At 43.7% G+C, this 22,283-nt stretch overlaps 1 protein-coding gene across 4 annotated transcripts in view; it reads right to left on the reverse strand.

Moving 5' to 3' along the window:
• Atp8a2 (ATPase phospholipid transporting 8A2) overlaps nt 1-22,283 on the reverse strand; it is a 556,425-nt gene that overhangs the window by 382,484 nt on the left and 151,658 nt on the right. For all 4 annotated transcript variants that reach the window (XM_021182071.3, XM_085828704.1, XM_029469106.2 and 1 more), the window contains exons 9-17: nt 20,790-20,917; nt 19,280-19,391; nt 13,465-13,630; nt 12,493-12,620; nt 11,699-11,776; nt 6,391-6,479; nt 6,065-6,109; nt 3,744-3,819; nt 550-655 (exon numbers count right to left, since the gene is read on the reverse strand). In XM_021182071.3, coding sequence (XP_021037730.1) covers nt 550-655; nt 3,744-3,819; nt 6,065-6,109; nt 6,391-6,479; nt 11,699-11,776; nt 12,493-12,620; nt 13,465-13,630; nt 19,280-19,391; nt 20,790-20,917 — 928 coding nt within the window. The remainder of the gene's footprint in view (nt 1-549; nt 656-3,743; nt 3,820-6,064; nt 6,110-6,390; nt 6,480-11,698; nt 11,777-12,492; nt 12,621-13,464; nt 13,631-19,279; nt 19,392-20,789; nt 20,918-22,283) is intronic.

Genomic DNA, 22,283 nt, shown 5'->3' on the forward strand with positions numbered 1-22,283 from the left:
GGACAGATGGACGCACTCCTTCTTCTTGACACTGGGCTTTGAAGTGGGTGTTCCTACTGGAGAGATGGCATACCCCAAAGCTACGTCACCAGGACCACGGTAGTTTACACTCCAGCCATGCTCTGAGGGGTCAGCTCAGGGAAGACTCCCAGATCAGTCAGCAAGGCCATGCTTCAGTTGCAGTACTGATTCAGACCCTAAGAAGGGGGTGAAGGGCAACTGCCCTGATCCCCCATGGGGTGTTGTGGGTGAGGCAGCCAAGGAGCCAACCTGGTTCTCTCTTGAGAGCTTTGTCTAGCCCAAGATTTTGTACCAGGATGTGCAAAACAGCCTGGGCTCTTCCTTGCCACCAGAGTACCGTGAGAGCTGGGACACCCTGGTACTAGCTCTCTTGGGTTTTGACACCCACGCTCATGAACTGGAGAGAGGTCAAAGGCAAACCGCAGGTCTTGTGGGGCAAGGTGCACCATAGCATCTTCCAAGAATAACTGAACACACCCAGGTCTCCGGGGAAAAAGGCAACCAGGCACTTTCAGCAACAGCCCTCACCTGGGGACGAGGCTTGGTAGATAATTTCATCTCCATCCTTCTCAGGGACAACGGTGTGACACACAGCCAGCAGGGTAAGGAACTCTTGTATGCAAGGGGCTGTAGGCTAAAAGCAGCAAGACACAGTTAGCCAGTCACCCAGACTTGTAATGCATTGAGGATTCAAGCCATCACCTGCTCTAAGATCCAGGGTGAGGCCAGGGAAAGCAGCATACAGCTTTGATCCCAGCACTTTGAGAATGTCTATGAGTCCAAGGCCAACCTGGTCTACAAGACGAGCTCGAGGCTAGCCAGGGAAAATAGGGTAAGATCTTGTCTCAAAGCAAGAAAAAGAGACCCAACAAGAGTTTGCCATTTGCTTTGACACAGAGTTCAGAAGTTCAGACTCTTGGACAGAGGCTCTCAACCTTTCCTCAGGTGGTAGTGATCCCCAACCATAAGATCATTTTGATGGCAACTTTATAACTGTAATTGATACTATTATGAATCATAATATGAATGTCTCTGTTTTCCAGTGGTCTTAGGAGACTCCTGTGAAAGTATTGTTTAACCCTCAAAGGCGTGCATCACAACCCACAGGCTGAGAACACTGCTCCATGCCCAGACACTTTCCCTCCATAGAGCCCACCTCATGACACTCTGGTCTTCAAACAAGTCATATTTTTCTCAGTGTCCCTTCATGCCCACAGCCATCTGCCTGCATTCAGTGGGCTCTCCTGTGTAATGATTTGAGTCACTTCCCCTGAGCCCATTGCCCTGTGCCTCAGAACATAGTCCCCGGTGCCATCAGGAGGCACTGTCCTGCCCACCACCATCTAGTATTCTGAGTGTCTAATCTCTCTATTATCCACTCCTAAAATTCCCTGTTTAATCAAACTTTTCCTTTCATCCTTAAGAAAAAGAATCCTATGGTTTTATCTGAAATCTTAGAATACAGTACACTTTCCCATTTACCAAGGACTTCTAAGTCTTATAAAACCAGAACTGGCTTACACACTGCTCATTTATTGCCCAAACACACTCAGGTAACTAATGTGCATCAGGCAGTGTGTTCATCAAGGTTTGGGAGGCTGAACACTTACACTGTGGGCCTGCCGAGCCAAACAGCACTGTGATTGCTCTCCTAAACTTTGGTCCCCTTACAGGACCTGAGGCCAGTTAACCCATCAGGCTGGAAGCAAACTAGTTAAGTTATAACCTAGTAGTTGGTGGACTAAGCCAATAAAGTTGTTTCCTATACTCCACCTTCATTTTTATTCTCTATCTTAACTTGCTTGGCACAAGCCCAGTGCTTCCCCACACACTAACCAAGAATTGTACCACAGTAGCTGCATACGGACCTGGATCCCAGCACCCTCAATTAGGACCCAGGAAGAGCCCTCCATTCCCTTTTACACAGAACTCAGACCCTTAGCTACACTCCAGGTCCCCATGGCCTGCCACTTCTGGTCTAGTATCATCCCTTGCCACCTTCATCCTTTCTTTGCTTGCATAGACACTATTAAATTAATAGTCTAAAGGAGCTGTCCTTTCAGTGGTCATGCGCAAGATACTCCTGTCTACTGCTCTTTCTTATAAATCTTTTTTTCTGTACATTTGCTGTGGTTTACTTTGCAGACTCAGACGTAAGCTTTGTCTTGTCATTTGGGATGCTGGCGTAACTAGGTTTAGTTTAGTCTCCACCTGGAACTAAGTCCTTGCTCCCTAAGTTTCAGTTCCATTTCCAAGATTCCCAAGGCACGCGTCTTAGCTTGCTTTCTAGTGCTACAATAAACATCATGACCAAAGGCAACTCGGCTTCATTTCAGCTAACAGCCCTCAGGTCACATTCTATCGCTAAGGGAAACCAAGGCGGGAACCTGGAGGTGGGAACTGAAGCAGAGGCCATGGAGGGGTGATGCTAACTTGCTTGCTCCCCATGGCTTGCTCACTTGCTTATTTAAAAAACTAGGTTTTTTTTTAAATTAAAATATAATTGCATCATCTCTCCCTTTCCTCTCTCTGACTCCTCCTGTGTCACACCCCACTCCCTGCTCTCTTTAAAATTCATGGCCTTTTTCTTTAATTGTTGTTATAGTTTTTTTTCTTAAATGTGTAAATACACTTGACACATTATTAGAGAAAACTACACCTGACCAAAATGCAGAGAGCAAGTGACTGTGTGGTGCTCAGCTCCAGTGGTACAACACAGCTCCTGGTCTGAGGCTCAGGGGTCATTGTTGGGGGGAGGGGGATCTAGAAGCCAGCAGAACCAGAAGACATAGAACGACCTACAGACCCTAGTTCCTTCTCCCTCTCCTCCCACTAGACACGGTTCTCCTGTCCACAGAAACAACACTCTGAAATTGAGGTTCAAAGACAAGGTCAGGGCACAAACATCCATCCTCTTTCTGATCTACAAGCCTTGTTGGGGGCACTGTGGCTGGTTCAGGCAGGATCGAGACCCCAGGGTTAAGCTGTCATGGTCATGGTTCTTACTGATATCACTGTTCCAAGTGAGGTGCATGTCACCTGGCCGGATACTGCATGTAGACAAAGTGTCTGGGCTGGGAGGGGGGTGCAGGGAGCATGGCAGGCTCACACTAGCTGGTAACTCCGCATATCTCCTCTCATCCTTCACTGACCCACACCCACAGTGTCTGGTCTCTAAGAGATGCTAAGCAAGTTTCTGCGAAGGGGCTTAGAACCCTAAGTGGGAGGACTAGAGGGGACATCTCTGTGCCTAAAAGGTAACCCATTATTTCAAAGAAGACCAAAGGTAATAATCAATTGAGTAGAAAGTTCATGTGTGGTACTATAAGCCTAGGGACAAGCCCTCGGAAGGAAGGCACGTGGGTCCTAGGGCAAAGCCTTCTATTGTTGTTTTGTTGGCTGGCCATGTTGTCAAACTGCCTTCTGAATATCGATATTTATGACAAAGACACAATCTGGCCTCTACCTTGGTCTGAGTGAGAGCAGAGAATCGCACTGGCCACAATGCTGAGAAATACTGGTCATGAGTGCTCAGCCCTACACGGGTCATCATTGGGTATGTGAGATGCTGTCGTCTGGATAGGACAAGGTTGCGTCTCCCCTGAACTCACTGCAGCTGTGGTCCTCTACCTAAGACTTGTAGAAGATCAAGCCAGCATATGTCACATATGAACAGTGACCCACTCGTCGCTCTTTGTCCTAGGGGTGAGGGGTACACTCACGTGCTGGTCCTCGATGTTCTTTAACAGCCTGGGATCATTGAAGTCACATGAGTCATTGGGACAAGAAGTCATCCGGCTGGAAGGAAGAAGAAGATCCATTCTTCAATTTTAAAAGTCCCTGCTTAGAGAGAATCCGTCCTCCAAAAGAACCCCAAATTAAAAAACCCATAGTCCTGCAATCAATGCTTAGGGATCTAGAATGATGAATCAAGCATTAAAATAGCTTAAGTCCCTAACCCTTTCTATAAGCAAACTGCTACAAGTTCTTATAAATAACAACAGATTTATAAGAGTAAGAATCACAAGTGTATCAACACTATGAGTGTCATGTAAGTTGGTCCTTAAATAACTACCAGGCAAAAAAACAACCCAGAGGAAGGACTATCCCGTCCCTCATCACTCATGGCCAGAGCACACGCAGTGAAGAGAAGACAGCAAACAAAAGAAAGGATACTGGATCGACAGCTGTGGGCTGTCAGACTGGAGCGAGTGTGCTTCCCACACACTCTTTCACCTCCACCAGCAAGCCATGTCAGTCTTACTTCTGAATGGATTAGTACAGCAGGTAAAACAACAGCTAATAGCTCATGGTGGTAACCCCATGGAACATTAGAAAGCAGAAGAATGGCCTATGTGAAAGACGCAAAATATCTGTGAAGCATGCCAGGTACCTGTGCTGTGTCAGGTACTGTGAGGGGCACAAGGTACCTGTGAGGTGAGGGATGTGAGGTACTTGAAAGAAGCACAAGGTACCTGTGAGACACAGAGAAAGCAGTAGACAGGACAGACTTCAGGCCCACATGATGAGCCTGCAAGAGCACTCCCTCAACACATGTTAACAGCCAACACAACCAGAAAGAAATGTGAGGTTCGTCCCATAGAGGGATCAAAACAGAACCATTCCAAACCTAAGAGTCTCACTCAGAGCTCAAAAGAATGAAGCTACCAAGCCAAGCAAGGCCAGAAAGGAACATCAAACGCAGATTGCTAAGTAAAAGGAGTCGAGTTCGGCAGGTGACAACTCAGACATCTTGAAGAAGGCAGAACTATAGAGATAGAAAATATCCCAGTAGCCCCCAGGGTGGGGTGTCTATGACAAGGGGTGGACAGGCAGATCAAGGACTTGGTGGGTCGTGTACATATTTCCCATGATGCTATGATGATAGGTATATATCAGTATGCACACGTTCATGCTCACAGGGTGATCATATAACACTAAGTGACCCTGATGTCAGATGTGGTCTGCAGTGACCCTGAGATGTTACAATTGGCTCCTGGGAAGTCCTGAATGCACTGTGGTGGGGGACTCTCATCATGGAGGTCATGGAGTAGGGCAGAGAGTTCATCACTGAGAGCATTGTGTGAGGTAGGTATTTTATGGGACATCTCTGTGTCTTGGTGATTTTACTGTGAAATCAAAACTCCTCTTTTAAAAAGGTTCAATTCCCAGTACCCACATGTGGCCTTTGAGGGCACTGCATGCATACAGTACACAGACACACATGCAGGTAAAACACTCATACGCACAAAATCAAACCAGATTTAAAGGTCTTAAATATGAGCACACATCTAGTGCTCACCAAGTTTTCAGTGAAAATCTAAGGTGTTGGACACAAAAGAGAGAACAGAGGAAATGGGCAGATAAAAGCAAGAACTGGAGTGTGCTCCTGAGAAATAGAAGTGAGTGTGCATAAAAATTACTAAGAAGGAAGAAAGGTTAAAAATGCAGGAGACACGCACGGAGAAGGGAAGAGCAAGATGACAAAACCTGAGGATCAACTCAAAGCCCAACTATCTGCCTAACAGAAATAATACAAATATCAATGAGAGAAATTTATAAGACAGAAATGTCCTGGTAAAAAGTAAATTAGCTACCCAACATGATGAAGAAAAACAGCCTACCCCAAGGTCACAGTTAAAAGTTCATCTGCTAAAGAAATACAAAAAGTAAATATTTTCAAAGGACTGGGAAGACGGCCTGGGGTAGTGAGCTGGCCACAGCAGAGCAGAGGGAGCTGGATCTTCCCCAGATGTACAAAGCCCTACAATGTCTATAGTTTTTAAATAGTGTAAAAATATTATTTTGAAATATAGAATTTTAAAAAATAAGTTAAAAAGTTGCAGGTGGCTGTAAATGGAAAGGGCTAGACAGAAGTCAGGCTGTTGATGTTACAAGCTCTGTGGTGTGGATTTAAACCCCATCTGAATTTAAACCTTATCCTGGCTCTTTTTCAGACTAACATATTTACAATTTATATTTAGACTTAAGACTATCCTGATGTGTCCCCCCTATGTTGTAAGACATGCTAGACTTTACTTACCAGAAGTCATCTGAGGACTGCTCTCTGGCTAGTTCCGGGAAGTGGCTGGCAGGAAAAAAACGAGTGGTCAGGAGATGAATCCAAACACAGAGAATGAGTGATTCTCAGAGTATGTGTACAAATCCACAGGTGCCCTGGGACCTCTCAGTAATGTTGAAGAGACAAGTCATATTTTAGCTGTTTAAAGATTCACTGGGGAACCCACTTTTTCCTTTAACATATTTAATAGCAACCACACATCCAAATCCCTCAACACAACAAAATAACAGCCATGCTTTGTTGGAAGACTAGGAATGGGGTCGCCCGAAGCTGGCAAACATACTCACCCATAGGTCACACCAGCAATGCTACACTTCTTGAAGTTCATGATATTACATGTAAGAGTTCCAGTCTTGTCTGAAAACAGGTATTTTACCTAAGCAAAGAATGAACAAAATGCAGAGAGAGTAATAGGGGGTTGGAGAGACCTGGGTTCAATTCCCAGCAACCACAAGGTAGGCCACAACCATCTGGAACTCCAGCTTCAGGGAATTTAGGGCCCTCTTCTGGATTATCATGTGGTACACAGACATATGCACAATCAGAACACCCATACACATAAACAAGTAATTTTTAAAAAGATGGGTGGGATAAGATGCAAGGAACAAGACATGAAGTTGTCTGTATATCTGAAAACCTGCATGAAATTTAAATGTGAGTCTATAAAGGTAAACAAATCAATCATAAGTGATGTACTTTAATTCATAGACATTTACAAAACCTTTTCTATTACTAATTCTACACTTGTGTAATGAAGAAATGAAGCTTCTGTAACCTCTCTGGCCAGGTCTGTCAGCATCACTGGCTATGGTCTGTCAGCATCACTGGCCAGGTCTGTCAGCATCACTGGCTATGGTCTGTCAGCATCACTAGCTATGGTCTGTCAGCATCACTGGCCAGGTCTGTCAGTATCACTGGCTATGGTCTGTCAGCATCACTGGCCAGGTCTGTCAGCATCACTGGCTATGGTCTGTCAGCATCACTGGCCAGGTCTGTCAGTATCACTGGCTATGGTCTGTCAGCATCACTGGCCAGGTCTGTCAGCATCACTGGCCAGGTCTGTCAGCATCACTGGCTATGGTCTGTCAGCATCACTAGCTATGGTCTGTCAGCATCACTGGCCAGGTCTGTCAGCATCACTGGCTATGGTCTGTCAGCATCACTGGCCAGGTCTGTCAGTATCACTGGCTATGGTCTGTCAGCATCACTGGCCAGGTCTGTCCGTATCACTGGCTATGGTCTGTCAGCATCACTGGCCAGGTCTGTCAGTATCACTGGCTATGGTCTGTCAGCATCACTGGCCAGGTCTGTCCGTATCACTGGCTATGGTCTGTCAGCATCACTGGCCAGGTCTGTCAGCATCACTGGCCAGGTCTGTCAGCATCACTGGCTATGGTCTGTCAGCATCACTGGCTATGGTCTGTCAGCATCACTGGCCAGGTCTGTCAGTATCACTGGCTATGGTCTGTCAGCATCACTGGCCAGGTCTGTCAGCATCACTGGCTATGGTCTGTCAGCATCACTGGCCAGGTCTGTCAGTATCACTGGCTATGGTCTGTCAGCATCACTGGCTATTAGTCAACATTTCAGTGATATAGTTCATTCTCCCAGGTGCCTGCATGTTCTTACAGAAGATGCAATTCTTTTAAGAGTCCTCCCTTTGACTGGATTAAAAATGGCCAGCATAGCAAGACATCTCTAAAGGCACAGAAGTGGCACTGTGTGTTAGCTGTAATCAACAGCTGCCTAACTAAACTTGAAGCCCACTCAACAGCATGCTAATCATTCCTGGTGCTACAAACCTATCCTTTCCTAGAGCTAATGAGGTCTCAGATCTCAGAAGAGAACCTACGGCCACCAGACCAGCATATGCCCTGGCTTTTTTAAAAGGTAGTCTCAACTGTGTAGTCTCGGTTGGCCTGGTACATGCTTGTTTGACCATTTTATTTTCTTTCTTGAATATCTGCCTGCTTCTGCCTCCCAAGTGCTGGAAACAAAGGGATGAGCCACCACACCTGGCCCAGACAGCATAACTCCTAACTAAAGTCTAAATATTTATCCTTACATTCACAGTTAAATGTAGCTCTCACACCTTATCAAAGAAGCTGCTCTTTGCAGCAAAAGAGATCACCAGTGAAATCCACCACTGGCCAAAATGCAGAGATCATAGAGGAAGCCCGGCACCAAGAGATATACCTACAAGATAACACCTGTACCTAAGGCTCAGAGATCATCAAGGAAGAGGAGGTGAAAAAGATCATAAGAACCAGAGGAGCAAGAAGGCTAGTGTGGGAGTGTGTCTCCTGGAAACAAAAGGGAAGCTACAACCCATGCTACCTCAACAAGACCTAAGCGATGACAGCACCAACAGACAGCCAACTTGGAAAGAGAAAATCTCACCAGGCTGTATCCCTAGCACAGGTAACTCATGGCTGCTATGGGGGTATCTATTGCCGTAATAAACCATGATGACCAAAAGCAACTCGGGAGGAAGGTTTTATTCTTCCTTCCAACTCTCAGGTCATCCTCTATCACTGAAGGAAGTCATGGCAGGAACTCAGGAGTGAAAGTTAGAGGCAGGAGCTGATACAGAGGCCACGGAGGCTTACGGCACACTGGCTTGCTCCCCATGGCTCGCTTAGCTGCTTTCTACAGAACCCAGGACCACCAGCACAGGGGCAGCATGACCCACAGTGAGCTCCATTTTCCCACATCAATCACCAATCAGGAAAATGCAGCCATGCCTTGCCTACAGGTCAGTCTGCTGGTGGCATTTCCTCAAATTGGGGTCCCTCTTCCAAAATAACTCTAGCTTCTGTCAAGCTGACATAACACTGGCTAGCACACCTTCTGAGAGAAAACTAGTTTTTCCCATGGATGAGCCTCCTAGCTGGTTGTCTAATACCAAATGGTCATCCATGATCATAAACACAGAGCAACACAAAATGGACTCAGTAGGTTGTATTTATAGAATTATGTATAACAATAATAATTAAAGAAGAAGAGGCCATTGATTTGAGAAGGTTATTGGAGGAGCTGAAAGATGGGAGATGGGAGGAATTTAAGGAAAAAAAAGGAAAAGGGAGAAGTGCTGTAATAATATTGTAATTAAGATAGTTTTTTAAAAGATTACATAATGATCAAATTGGGACAGGCAGCTTTTTCACATACTTTACATTGAAACTTATTTATAAATAATAATTACATATATTTATGATGTATACATGATATTTCAAACATGTATGCATATTGATCATATTGATTAATGGGAAAACTAACTTTGTTGCTTTTAATTAATAACAAATTTTGTTTCTTACAGAGTAAATCTAGGAACACTAAAAACAGAATTAATTCATTCTGTCTTTTTTAAAAAAAGAATTAAAAGGTTATCAACATAGTAAGAAGGAAAATCTTATAAAGAATTGTCAAATTTGCAATCCCTCTCCCTCCTAAATTTTAACTTCTCCTTCAGAAAACCTCCCCATGCCTAGTCAGGGCAGAGTATTTCATCCTGAGCATTTTCTTGAACACCTTCAGTCCTTCCATCTCGCTGGGTCAGTTCGATTATATCTGAGGAGAATTATATCTGACAAAGGTAACCGAAGGCCAGGTACAGAGTTATCCCTAAATATCCACAGGGGTAGCTCTGAGCACCTCTGTGGATACCAAAATTCTTGGATGCTCAGGTCAACAATATAAAGTGGTACAGTATTTGCACAAAGACTAGACAAAACCTCCTCTCGGTGTTTCTCATAATCTTAGATGGTGTGTAACGCCTAAGACAATAGAAACGGCACACTGTGCTAGATAGGGACGGTGTTACAAGGGTCTTCTGTGTATATTTGGCACAGATGCAACCACTGGAGGAACAATCACGTTCTTGACCTACAGTTGGCTGACTATACAGGGCTCGAGCCTGCTCCAGATGGACTCAAACATCTCCAGAAGAACACAGACATATGACTAACCACATTGGCATTTCAGTGTGTGTGTGTGTGTGTGTGTGTGTGTGTGTGTGTGTGCATGTGTTTGTAAAGAATGCTTAAGAAAATAGAGCCGACAGGCATTAATGTTGCCTGGAAATACTGAGAAGGATTCAAAGAGGCAAATGCCATCTGATACACACCAAGTACTTATGGATTCTTGTAGGAGTAGAATTTAACCAACGGCAATGCCATTGTAGAAAAGAATGAATGCAGGTAGATGATAGACAGACAGACAGAAAGACAGATGATAGAAAATAAGTATGTAGACAGACAGAGATAGATGCAGGCACACATGCACACAGAGATCGATGAAAGATGAATGCATGCATATAAATTAGATATAGATAAAGATATAGATATACACACACCTATAGATGATAGACAGGTGGCACTGGATTCTGCCCCTCATCTTGTGTACCTGAAGTGCAGATGGACCAGGGGAGGACAGGGACATGGGCCTCACTTTAGGAAGATGTATGCTCTGTGCCAGGCTATTCTCTTTAAATGATTATCCACCTCACTGCACCAAATAGACCTGAGTACTCCTGTGGGTTCAAAATTTTCTACTTAAAAAATAGAAAAATTTATTCTTATCTCTAACTAGATTTGGAAAATATCAAGGGAGCAGACTCACCTAAAAATGTGACTACAGAGTTCTATTTTATTACAAAATGTGACTGAGAAATCTGAGCTTCAACTTCTAGCAATGACTCAAAATGCTCTGATGTCACTGCAAGACTGACTCTGTCCGTAAGGGGAGAGAAGAGGGAGAGGACATCGGACCCTATTCCTGGCCCCCAGATGAAGGAGAAATTAGGCTTACATCTTCCCAGAGGGGCATGTGGCAGGTGTTGCAGGGAAACAAAGGCCAGACTTAGGTCATCTCCAGTCCTCCACCTGTCATTCATCAGCAGGCTTCCTTCCCTGAGATGACCCAATCACAAATCTATAAAATGAGCATGTGGCACACCACCTCCCAATTGGATTGCTAGGAGGATTAAGATACAAAAAATAAAACCATAGTCTTTAATTACTTTAGGTTGAGGATAAATTTGATTGTTTGGAGGTATAAGATGTGCAAAATGAAATCATAGTCTTTAATTACTTTAGGCTATGAATACATTTTATGTTTCCCAAAAAGGTTCTGCTTTGTAGTGGTTCAATGGAAGAGGCAGGCAGAATTCAACAAGAGAGTTGGAATGAACAAATAGAAATCAACGTGAGACCCAAAAGTCATGATTCTCTGGACTCTGTCAGCAATGCCCATCCTTCAAACGACCCCCCATGCTTTGTGGGGTGGCCCAATAGCCAACGTCTTACCCTGTTTTCCTTGTTATCTGTCCTGACAAACACATTGAAAAAGATCCAAAATCACATTGTATTGGTGTACAACGTTCTGCACACAGTTCATTCGGATATGTTCTAGGCAAAATGATATACTTATGTCTCTAAAGCCAGCTGACAATAGCATTCATTGCCACATTGCAAACTGAATGTCGTAACCACAGTCGTGGATGACTATTCCTGCAAAATCCCCCCAGATCTCCTCTTGCTAACACTTGCATCCTGCTCACAGCACTGCCCCCAAAGTCCCCAGACAGGCTCTCACCTGCCCCAGCTCTTCGTTGAGGTTTGATGTCCTGGCCATTGCAGGAGTGTCATTTTCAATATAATACATATCCATGTCCTGAAAGAGAAAATGGGGGAAGAGGGGAGGGAAAGGAGCCTTTAGACAACACGCACTTCTCATAGCTCATTAAGACTGACACAGACCCAGGCATCTCAAAATCCTTCCATTTTCATTTAAAGGCTACCTTTTAACTTGGCTAAAACTGGAGCTGCATTGATGACAGACAATACCTACGACACAATGTGACCCATGGTATTTAGGTTTGGGTTCAAGAGGATCACCTCATGTCCTGTGATCTGGGTCAGTGCCTTGTTCACAGGCTTATTGTGAAAACCAATGTAAAACACACATGAAAGTGCCTGGTCTGGAAAAAATAATGGCCTAGAGCTTAATAACCATGACAATCCCTTTAAAAATTCACCTCAGCCCCTACAGTCCGTCCAAGGTGACTGTCATGATGAAATTGGTGCAGAATGGTCAGTCTGGTGAGCACATGAGAGGCCTTTGCTTTCATGTAAATGAGACTTTGGAAGCACAGCCATGGTGGCCAGATGATGAGCATCCCCTGCGCATCCTCCTCCACCTTCCCCACCCGTGGCGATGCCAGCCATCCGTTTGGCTGGCTTAATCCCATGTTCTAACAGCTAACAGCCTCTATGATTTCTTTTCTAGGACTCCATGAGATGACAACGGCTCCCGGAGAGTGCGAGAGGGCGGTGGCTGGCAGTCCTCCAGCAGCTCATGTTTCACACTCACTCCACTTTGAAACTTACCCAGTTGATGAAGAGGGCTTGCGTGTATTTCACGACCTCAAGTGTCACCAGCAGGCTGATAGGAATCAGATTGTTGTACAAGATGATAAACGTTAGCAAGTTGTAGCCAAAATTATCTGAGTTCGTGTCTATGGACAAAAAAAAAAGATATCCATACAGCTTTAGTGGAAGTCTGCATTTAGTTTTGGACTTTTTCCCCCTAAAAGATGCTCACAATGAAAGCCTTCCTTATGTGCTCCTCTGGAGACTGAGAAGTTACTGAGCCCATTCACACTCCAAAGACTATTTCAATCACTGTACATTGTATTGATTGCTCTTTAGAGACTGGGGGAGGAGAGAGATGAGGGATCAGAAATAGCACTCTCCTGGGAGGGGAGTGCCCTCACTGGCCTCAAAGGGGCGTGTGGTTATTACAGAGGTAGCCAGGCAGCACTCTGGGAACCAAGAGGGGAGGCTCCAGAGGAGGCAAGCAGAAGACAACCAGAACGAGTGGACAAGTCGGTTAATAGAAACAAGCTCACAAGCATTTATTATTTTTCTTTTCTTTTGGCTCTTTAAGAGATCTGAGATTACACAAAGCACTAACTGTAATGCTGTATTGTTAGGTTGACAGTGCATATATGACAATAATAGTCTAGAAGGGGAGAGCATGGAAGTGTGCTGGTCTGATGTTTGTGAAGTTAATAAAGCACAAATGGTTTCTCATGTTGTCATCCCTAGAGCAACCATAAGAAAATGTCTTTTAAAATGGCTGAGAAGAAATCATTTGGTCATAAAAAGTCTCCACATACACCCATCTTCAGTCTACATGTGAGTCCTAATATGCTTGCGCTACCAGAAAGTCAGGCATAGGTATCATGCTGTGGAGAACAGAGAGGAGGAGGGCATGACTACTACTCACAGACCCTGCATGGAAAGACCTTCCAAGAGATTTGACCCACAGTAGTGAGCAGCAGTCACCCCAGGACTCACCCATCTTCTTGATGTACCAACTCTTTCCGCCATGAGACCCATTCCAGAACAGGGCCCCCACAGAGCTCACCAGCGCCATGACCAGGAGGATACCAAACAGCACCAGGATCTGCACGTTGGTTACCTTCTCAACATTTGACCTCTTGAGAGGTGCTTTTGTTGAATTCTGTGAACCAGTATTGAAAGTCAGTAACCACCACAGAACAGGCTAGATGTAGGGGTAAGGAGAAATGCAGTAAAACAACCACATTCAATGATGGAAATGAAAAAGATTATTTCTCTTCCAAATATATAATGGGATTAAAAAGTGCATCATAGTATTGAGTAAACAGACTAGTTTTTAAAAGACATTCTACAGTTTAAAGAACTTACCTGAGGTGATTTAAATAAGAATGGCTTATATATGTAAATGTTTAGTCACCAGGGAAGGGTACCATTTGAAAGGATTAGAAGGATTAAAAGGTGTGGCCTTGTTGAAGGAAGTATATCACTGCAGGTATACTTTAAGGTTTCAAAAGCTCATGCCAAGCCCAGAGTCATTCTCTCTCTCTCTCTCTCTCTCTCTCTCTCTCTCTCTCTCTCTCTCTCTCTCTCTCTCTCTCTCTCTCCTTACTGATCTCAGCTACTGCTCCAGCACCTACATGCATACCACCATACACCCCTACATAACAATAATGAACTAAACCTCAGAAACTGTAAGCAAGCTCACAATTAAGTGCTTTCTCTTGAAATAGTTGCCTTGGTCATAATGTCTCTATACAGATTAGATCCTTGACTAAGACAACACCCCAACCCTGCATGATCTATTCTGTACTTTCATTTACACCTTTGCACAACATTAACAACTTTCACAAGCACAGTGGCCTCTAGCTAATGTAAGTCTGGTCTAAAAGCAACCAACACACAGCTAATCCTTCAGCTGAGGAGAAAGAACCTCCAAACCAATAAGTTAGCTCTGAGATAAGTATCAGAGATATTTTTAAAGCATACATGTTCCTTACAGTAAAAGGAATGAAAAAGGAAGAAAGTACAGATATATCAATAAAGTAAGAGAGAACATGGGTAGATAACAAGGCAAATGGACAAAGGTTCACTTGAAGAGCTCAAGGAAGGGCTTTTACAGTGAAAGAACCTTGAATTGAGTTATGCAAAGAAGATAGTCAAGAGGGCAGGAAGAGAACAAAGCCTCATGCCTGGTAAAAACAATTTGGTTGGAGCTGAGGCTTATGTTGGGACCTGGGTATACCAAGATGTTGGGGGAAAGCTGCACTTGAGGCTCATGGCATCTCATATGGAAGATCTGAGACTATATCCTCTCAACAGTGGAAATGACAATCATGTGGTATCAACAAGATTATTATATGTCCGAATCAATTTTATAAAAGAAATTTCCAAAGATGATTAAGATGTGCCAATGATGGGCCCCAAGAAGAACTTCACAGAGATGGCTAGCCTGAATTTCCTAGATGAGCTCAGTCTACTGCACACTGACTCTCATATCACAGCATCACCCATGTATTTCCAAATTCCATTGTACACCCAGAAATTCTGTCCACTTGTGAGCACCAGGGATTCCTCACTGGGGATGAGGAAGTTGGGTAACAGTGACACTTGGGAATTTTAGGCTGTCTTCTGGGTATGTTCCTTTTATTCTGCTCTGTTGTTAGTTCACTAAATTGTTTTTTATGGACTTTGAAGAAAACTCTTCCAGGGTCAAGATGAAAATTTGTTAGTAAAGGCCATCTTATAATCAGTCAGGCACCACAGGAAGGCTGCGGGGACAGTACACCCACATCTGACCTCAAGCTGAGATCCAGGAGTCATTCTATTTCAAGACTGATTATTCAAATCCTTTAAATTCTGTATTTAATTAAAAGTCATTAAATTTGCAGGAAGGAAGAAAATGACAAAAAGCTTTCATTTCTGTGACCCTGTCGGTAAGTTGAAGTGGTTGAAATCCAGTCAACCACTAGGGTTAAGAAAACAGGCTTTTCATCCAACACAAGGAAACAACCTAAAACTCCAGGTTTTAACACAAGCCCAGCATGGAAAGCCAAGCTCAGCACACTCACTCCCTTTTCCAAACATTTCCACTTGCAACAATGAGTTCTTAATGCTCAGTTACAACTAGAACAATGAGTTCTTTTATAAAATTCTTAAAGGACACTATTACTCTAATGTCTGGGACTACAAGAAAAATAGGTCAAACTGTCAGATGTTGCAAATGTTGGAATCTGACCTGTACTGTATACATCTTACTCCTCCTGAGAAAGCAGACATCAGAATGCTAGTCAGAATAAGCCTGGAGTGTATAGACTTGGACTTTAGACCAGGTCTCACTCTTTCTAGGTGTGTAAGCTAAGCTGGGGTTGCTATGATTTAGTTCTTCTGTCTTTAAAATAGCCTTACCAGGGCTAGAGAGATGGCTCCGCTCAATGCTTAAGAACTGGCTGTTCTTGTGGAAGACCTAGGTTGAATTCCCAGGGCCCATCTAGTTGCTCATGTAACTCCAGTTCCAGGATCTGACACCATTTTTTGCCTTCTGGCCTCCGCCAGCACCATAAACACATGGCACATGGAAATTCATACATGCAAAACACCTATACACATTAAATTTTAAAATATTTTAAATAATAAAAACACCTTCCACATGCCAAAGAATAAATGAGTACATATATGTGACGCAGAAAACAATGTATGCTTTATTATAGCCAATGTTTCCTATAGTTTAGTAAAATTGCTTCTTTGCCATTAAGTCAACCAACAGAAATGATCTGAGTGGGTGCTGTGTGTAGTTACACTAAGCATGACCTGAGGGAGCTCTGACAGGTGCAAGATACACAATGGGTGTTCAGGAACCAAAAGTCATCCAGCTCCGGCTCCGCTGTCAATTACACAAGTGTAAACACTTAGTTCATGAACAGAATGGCTTCCAGCTGTGGATGTTATTTTATATTCCTTTTGAAATTTCATTGTTCATGTTGTTTCAGCCCTAAAGGCACAGCAAGTCTAGCACAGATGTTTCCGGGGTTTTCCATCACTCTCGGTCTGTCAACAACAGTAAGTCTTGCCAAGGTTTGTCACACACAGGGCAGGAAAAATGTCCCTTGCCTTCAAAGGATGAAAATGGCATGAGCTCACGTTGTCCACTGAAGACATGATGGGGATGTTCTGATATAAAGTACACTTGGCCTGAGCCCTGAAGCTGTAATATTAATATGTGATCTAGAAGAACAATATTATATCCTGAAAAAACCACTCAGGTTATGAGGGAACTTGGAGACAACTTGACTTCTTAATAAGTATGATCTGAAAAACTAGCCTTGGGACTCTACCCAAGTCTGAGCTTCCCACCCACACTCTCTTTACCACTTCAGTGTAAAAACACAGAAGCTCTGGTGAGCACAGCTCTGAGGGTCTGCTGTGGCTTACTGGCAATGTGCTGCAAACATTCAAGGCTGCTTAAGAGGTGGCAGGGCGTGAAACTATCTGTCAAGATGGTCTTTGTATGCAGACTGCTCAGAAACAATGAACTGTAACTTCTAATCTTGTGACTGGCCGAGGGCTGAGAAGGAAAGTAGATCAGACACATCTCAGACATATGAGAAATTTTCCTTCATATGCAGAACAATTTTCACTCACTCAAGAGCTGCCATGGCAGTTGTAGACCATTTTTCTACTTGCTATAAAGCATCCATCCAACACACACTTTTTGTATATATTCTTCTGGGGCTAAAGGTCTCCCTTGCCATCCCCAAAATGCTCTGTGTCTTCCCCCATGCTTCTGAATATCTCCTCCTACCACTTTTCTTATCCCAGGCAACAACATGTGACACCCCAAATCAGACCCCTGCTCCCAAAACAGGATGCTTTGGTGAGACTCATATCCATTGGCATCTGGAGGTAGCTCTCTCTGATATTCAATTAAGACATCACAATATTTCTTGAGTCTTTGTTCCTCCAAGTTGACGCCAATTGACATTTATCTTCTCTTCCCTCAACAGGTCAACTCCTCCTACCTTGCCAACATCAAAGACTTGAGAAATTAGCTCATGGAATTCTCTGGTCCAGCCCCATTTTTAGTCTGCCTTCACAATCCCAGCCCATCATCTGCCTTAAGTGCTGAGTCCCTTTCTACTCAGCATCTAGGAACCTGGCACTGTTGGACGTTGAGTGCTCATGGCCATGGATCAGCCTGGGGTCTTCCAATCTATAAGCCCTCAACATGAGGAACTCAGAGGTGAGTACTGTATCCACACAGCTTCCTATCACCCAACAACTCCAAGGATAAATCTTTGGTTCCAGGAACTCTCACAGCCTTCTAATTAAGATGCCTTCTATGTTTGTGTTGCATTAACTAGCACTCTAAGCCTGGGATTGGAGACTCTTGCATATACATCCACAGAACTTTATATTTTCCATATTACTACTTTACCTCCCTGGCCTCCAAAAGTAAAGATTTAGCCTTTGGGCTAATGTACTCAGATGGCTTAGCATAAGACTCAAACATTTTTCAGCCAAGACATAATTCAAATGTGGCTTTGGAAGCTACACAAAACGGCAGAAACCCCAACTCTCTTTAGTAGATATAAGTAACAAAATTCAATGCTGTTATGTACTAATTTCCTCTGATATAAAACATTTCATCTTGCAAGGAAGCTTTTTAAGACACAGGTTTTCTAAGGGAAGGTAAAGCATTCAATCCTACAGGGCAGCTCCTTGAACTTCGAAAATAAACAACCCAGTGGCTACAGGAAGTCCCTGAAACTGATCAAATTCACTAGGTTTTTTTTTCCCTTCCAGAGAATCTATGAACAGTAAGAACTGCTGAAAAGTTATTTCCAGTTAATTGGGCTACTTAGAAGAGGCTCAGACCAGCTGAGCTGCCTGGAAGAAGCAGAGCCCTGGAAGAGGCACATACCAACAACGCTGCCTGGAAAGAACCTTCTCGGACCTGTCATGATGCGGGCAGGCTGTGTGCTCCAGATTTCCAGATTTTAAGCCATTACCCATGCTGGCTGGGCTTTGGTGATGCAGCTGTCTCTGAATAATTTCTGCTCTTCTAAATAACCCCTCTTCACCCATATTCCTATAGGTGACCCCATTAAACTCACTGATTCGCCAAGCTGGACTTTGATAGTATCTGTGCTCTGGTTTGTCATTGGTTCCCTGTCTGAGAAGAATATGGGTTTGTTCATGTCTCCCCAGAAATAATGTCACACAGCAAATGCCAAGAGATATCAGAAGAACGCAAGAAATGACACAGAGAGACACTGATTTGTATAGAAGCTCGAAAGACATTTGACCAAATATGTGACCATATAAACATTAGCTATTAAGTCTATACACAAAAATTTAAGAAAAGGTGAAAAAAAAAGAAAAATTCTTTTAAATAAGTACTATTTCTTTGACATATGAATAATAAACATTAGTTCCAGTCCCTTGCTTTTAAATGACTTAGAATTCATATAGTAAGAGTTTACTATAAAATACTAATTAGTGGGATTCAGAGGGCAAATGGGGAAAATTCCAAGCCCTCCTTACATCCAGAAGACAAAGTTAGAGCCAGCTGCCCCTTCTGGACCTAGACAACAAAGACCACTTATATTCAGAGAGACTGTGGCCGCGTGATGGCAAGGGCCAGTAGGAATCATATAAGGAACCAAAACTATCGCTTTTCCCTGGATGTACATCCTCGGATAAACTTGAGCTTCACATTGGTCTGTGTTTTCCACCCTTGAGGAAAACAGAGAGATGGAGAAACAAACAGCAAAAGCAGCCAAAATCGGCACAGCTTTTCAGAAAAACATTTTACCTGCATGAGCTTGCTGTCATGTCCAGTGTACACAACGACGCCGAAGACCCACTGTGTGTTCCTGAGCTGGGTGCCTCTCAGAAGGATCTGGTCAGGCCCAAGGGCAACGGAGCTTAAGATAAGGAAAACATTTATATGTCTACAGCACACCAAATGTTCCAGCCAGTCAAATTCGCTAATTTATTCTTTGCTTAATCTGCCCATCTTCCCTCCCCCAAATGTCTATTTTTTCCATTCTTTGTTATAGAATAGGATGGAGTTTTTTTTCTATAAAATGTCAGAGAGGATTATGTCTCATAATCCCACTGTGCAACCAACACTGATAAAGGAAATGCTGAAAAGCCACAAGCTTATTCATTTCTGAAAACAAATTTACTTTATAGACTATAAAAAAAATAGCAATAAACTCATGTCTAATGGCATAGTGATTAAGGGGCATCTGAGGGACCATCTTCAGACAGGAAGTACGCTGGATGGCTACACACGAAATGCCTACCAAGAAGCACTTGCATGCTTGGTTATCACATTGACCATCTGTTGAGTCCTAACATTCAGTCACTACCGCCCCTAGTCAAGGGTCTTTTCAAAGTAAGGGGAAGAGCCCAGACAGTGGACTATAGAGTATCATCAGGTAGATCACAGGTCAACATCGTGACAAAAGACATCCTCAGACAGAAAGTCATTCAATGTGCATGCGTGTGTGCATGTGTGCATGAGTGTGTGTGTGTGTGTGTGTGTGTGTGTAATGCTTCTGTGTTCATGTGTGATTATGCATGTGGAAGCCAGATGTCAACATCATTTATCTTTCCACCTTATATTCAAGACAGAGTCTCTCCTACTTCCTGGTTTAGCTGGCTAGCCAATGGACTTCATTGCCAATCTGAACTTTCCCGGCACTGGGATGGCTTTTATGTGGGGACCAGAAGTCCACACTAACTCTCATGCTTGCACAATGGACACTGCACTGACTATGTAATAGTCACGGCCTCATCTCATTCAATGTTCTAAAAACAAGCAGAGTTGTGGTGAGGCTTGCTGGGGAACTGCTGATCTACCAGTTACGCAGCACCACAAACACAAACAAGCAACAATTTAAAAAGCATGCTGTTTAGAAGAAAGCTAACGAGAAGCGTCACATCTGTTTCCCATGTGCAGTGAGCTGAGGATCATCAAATACTTCCCTGCTGCTTTCTTGAACCATTTAATGCAACCGTGATCACTTATTTGGCCTAGCAAGTCCCAAGCAAGAAAGAATAAGCCACTTTCTATGAGCCCCAAATGAGGTCTTTGACTCGTTTCTCTCCTCTTTCCTTCAATGTGAGGGAAGTTTTAAATGAATCTAAATGGCCTTTCAGTCTCTCGGAGCTGAGCTAAACAAAAGAAAACACACTATTATCAAACAATGTGAAGCTAGGACTTTCCAAAGCTCCAAGAGTTCTTGGCACATTTAAGAAAGGAGGCAGGGTGGGGCACTTGGGAGAGAAATAATTAAGAAAAGAAGCCGTGAAACCTCTTCCCATCCAAGTGCAGGTTGCCGGTGAAGTCGTAGAGGTGGCGGTTGGGCCCTTCACACTCTATCCTTCCTGACAGCTTCATGAGCACGTCCCTCGTCTGCATGTCGGTTGTGTGGCTCAAGCCCTAAAATGGAACGGTGAGCCAACAGAGAAGATCACATACTGCCATCTACATTGAAGAGACGGCGTGGCATTCTGTCACTCATAGGGACATAATGAGCCATCTGCCATGCGATCATCTGATAAATCCCATAGCCCCTCAAGACTACATGGTTTGACACACAGATGTCAAAAGATTTCAACGGTGCAGAAGAGGAAGCTCCCACCCGTGAGGGAACCAGCCTTGTTTAAGTAACAGTCCATGAATTGACGGAAGGCAATGCTGCTGCTGTCCTATAACACATCAGAAAGTCAGAAGAAATGACCCCTTAATATTCTGCAGTGTACCCCCTCATTACACTTACAACTTTTAACTTTTATTCTGAATATTTCCTAACAAAATAGTCTGACAAGCTTCATCAATGCTTCTTCAAACAGAAAAAATTTTAGACCAAATGCCTATAGGAAATAATAAAGATAGGTGAAATGAATTATTAAACTCAGTCTTATGAAGCAAAAAACTCCAGGAGGGTCAAATCCCTAGTATTTTTATGCATGAAATCTATTCTTTGCACTATATTTGACCATGGCTTCTCCCCTCTCGAAATTCCTCCCTGTGCCACAGGCTTTGCTTTATCAGTTTCTCCTAGTTCTGTTTTTCTCTGTGAAGCTCCCTCTTCTGGCATTGGAACAATGGTTCATTTTCAGTGGAGATTAGCCTGGTTTGGCAGAGCAGCCCAGAAAGGGTTAACTTAACCAAGAGTGCTGTAAATGCGGTGGCCCATCAGGAGATGTCCACCGACTAGAGAATCTATATCTAAACGTTCGTTCAGCGTTACTCTGCATTTTTCAGCCTGGGCAGCAGAAATTCAGCACTCCTCTTCTGTCACAGAGGTCACTCTCTGGCCTGGGCACACCTACCGACTTCATCACTGTGATATCTGAACGTCACACATTGCTTCTTCAGACATCTTTCAGAGACTTTGTCGCTTTCCAGATAAGCAGACCCCCTGTGGTCTAGGCACTTTCCTATGTGTTCTTAGTATGAGCAAAAATATTTGAAAGTCTTATTTTGCACAGTTTATAGGGGCTTGGGGGTCAAGATGGTAGTGGAATATTTCATAGGTCACCCCAGGCAGCTCATAAGAATAATGGTAAAAAGCACTCAAAGCAGGGAAACAGTGTGTCTATGCTTGGCCCCCCACTGGTAGAATAGCAGCTCCAACTGGAGATGCAAGCTGAGACACCTGGATTTTCTCCTCCATAAGCCCAGGTAGCTGCTCTCTTCCAGTTCCCCGGCTCAGCCTGGTAAGGATGCTCTTGTCCTGAGCACTGTGGGCAGAGCTTAGGAAGATATGGCACACTGGGGGCTGGGGAAACTCACTTGTCTT

The sequence above is a fragment of the Mus caroli genome, unplaced genomic scaffold (assembly GCF_978045245.1).
Source record: "Mus caroli unplaced genomic scaffold, Mus_caroli_1 scaffold_12, whole genome shotgun sequence".
NCBI classification, from domain to species: domain Eukaryota; kingdom Metazoa; phylum Chordata; class Mammalia; order Rodentia; family Muridae; genus Mus; species Mus caroli.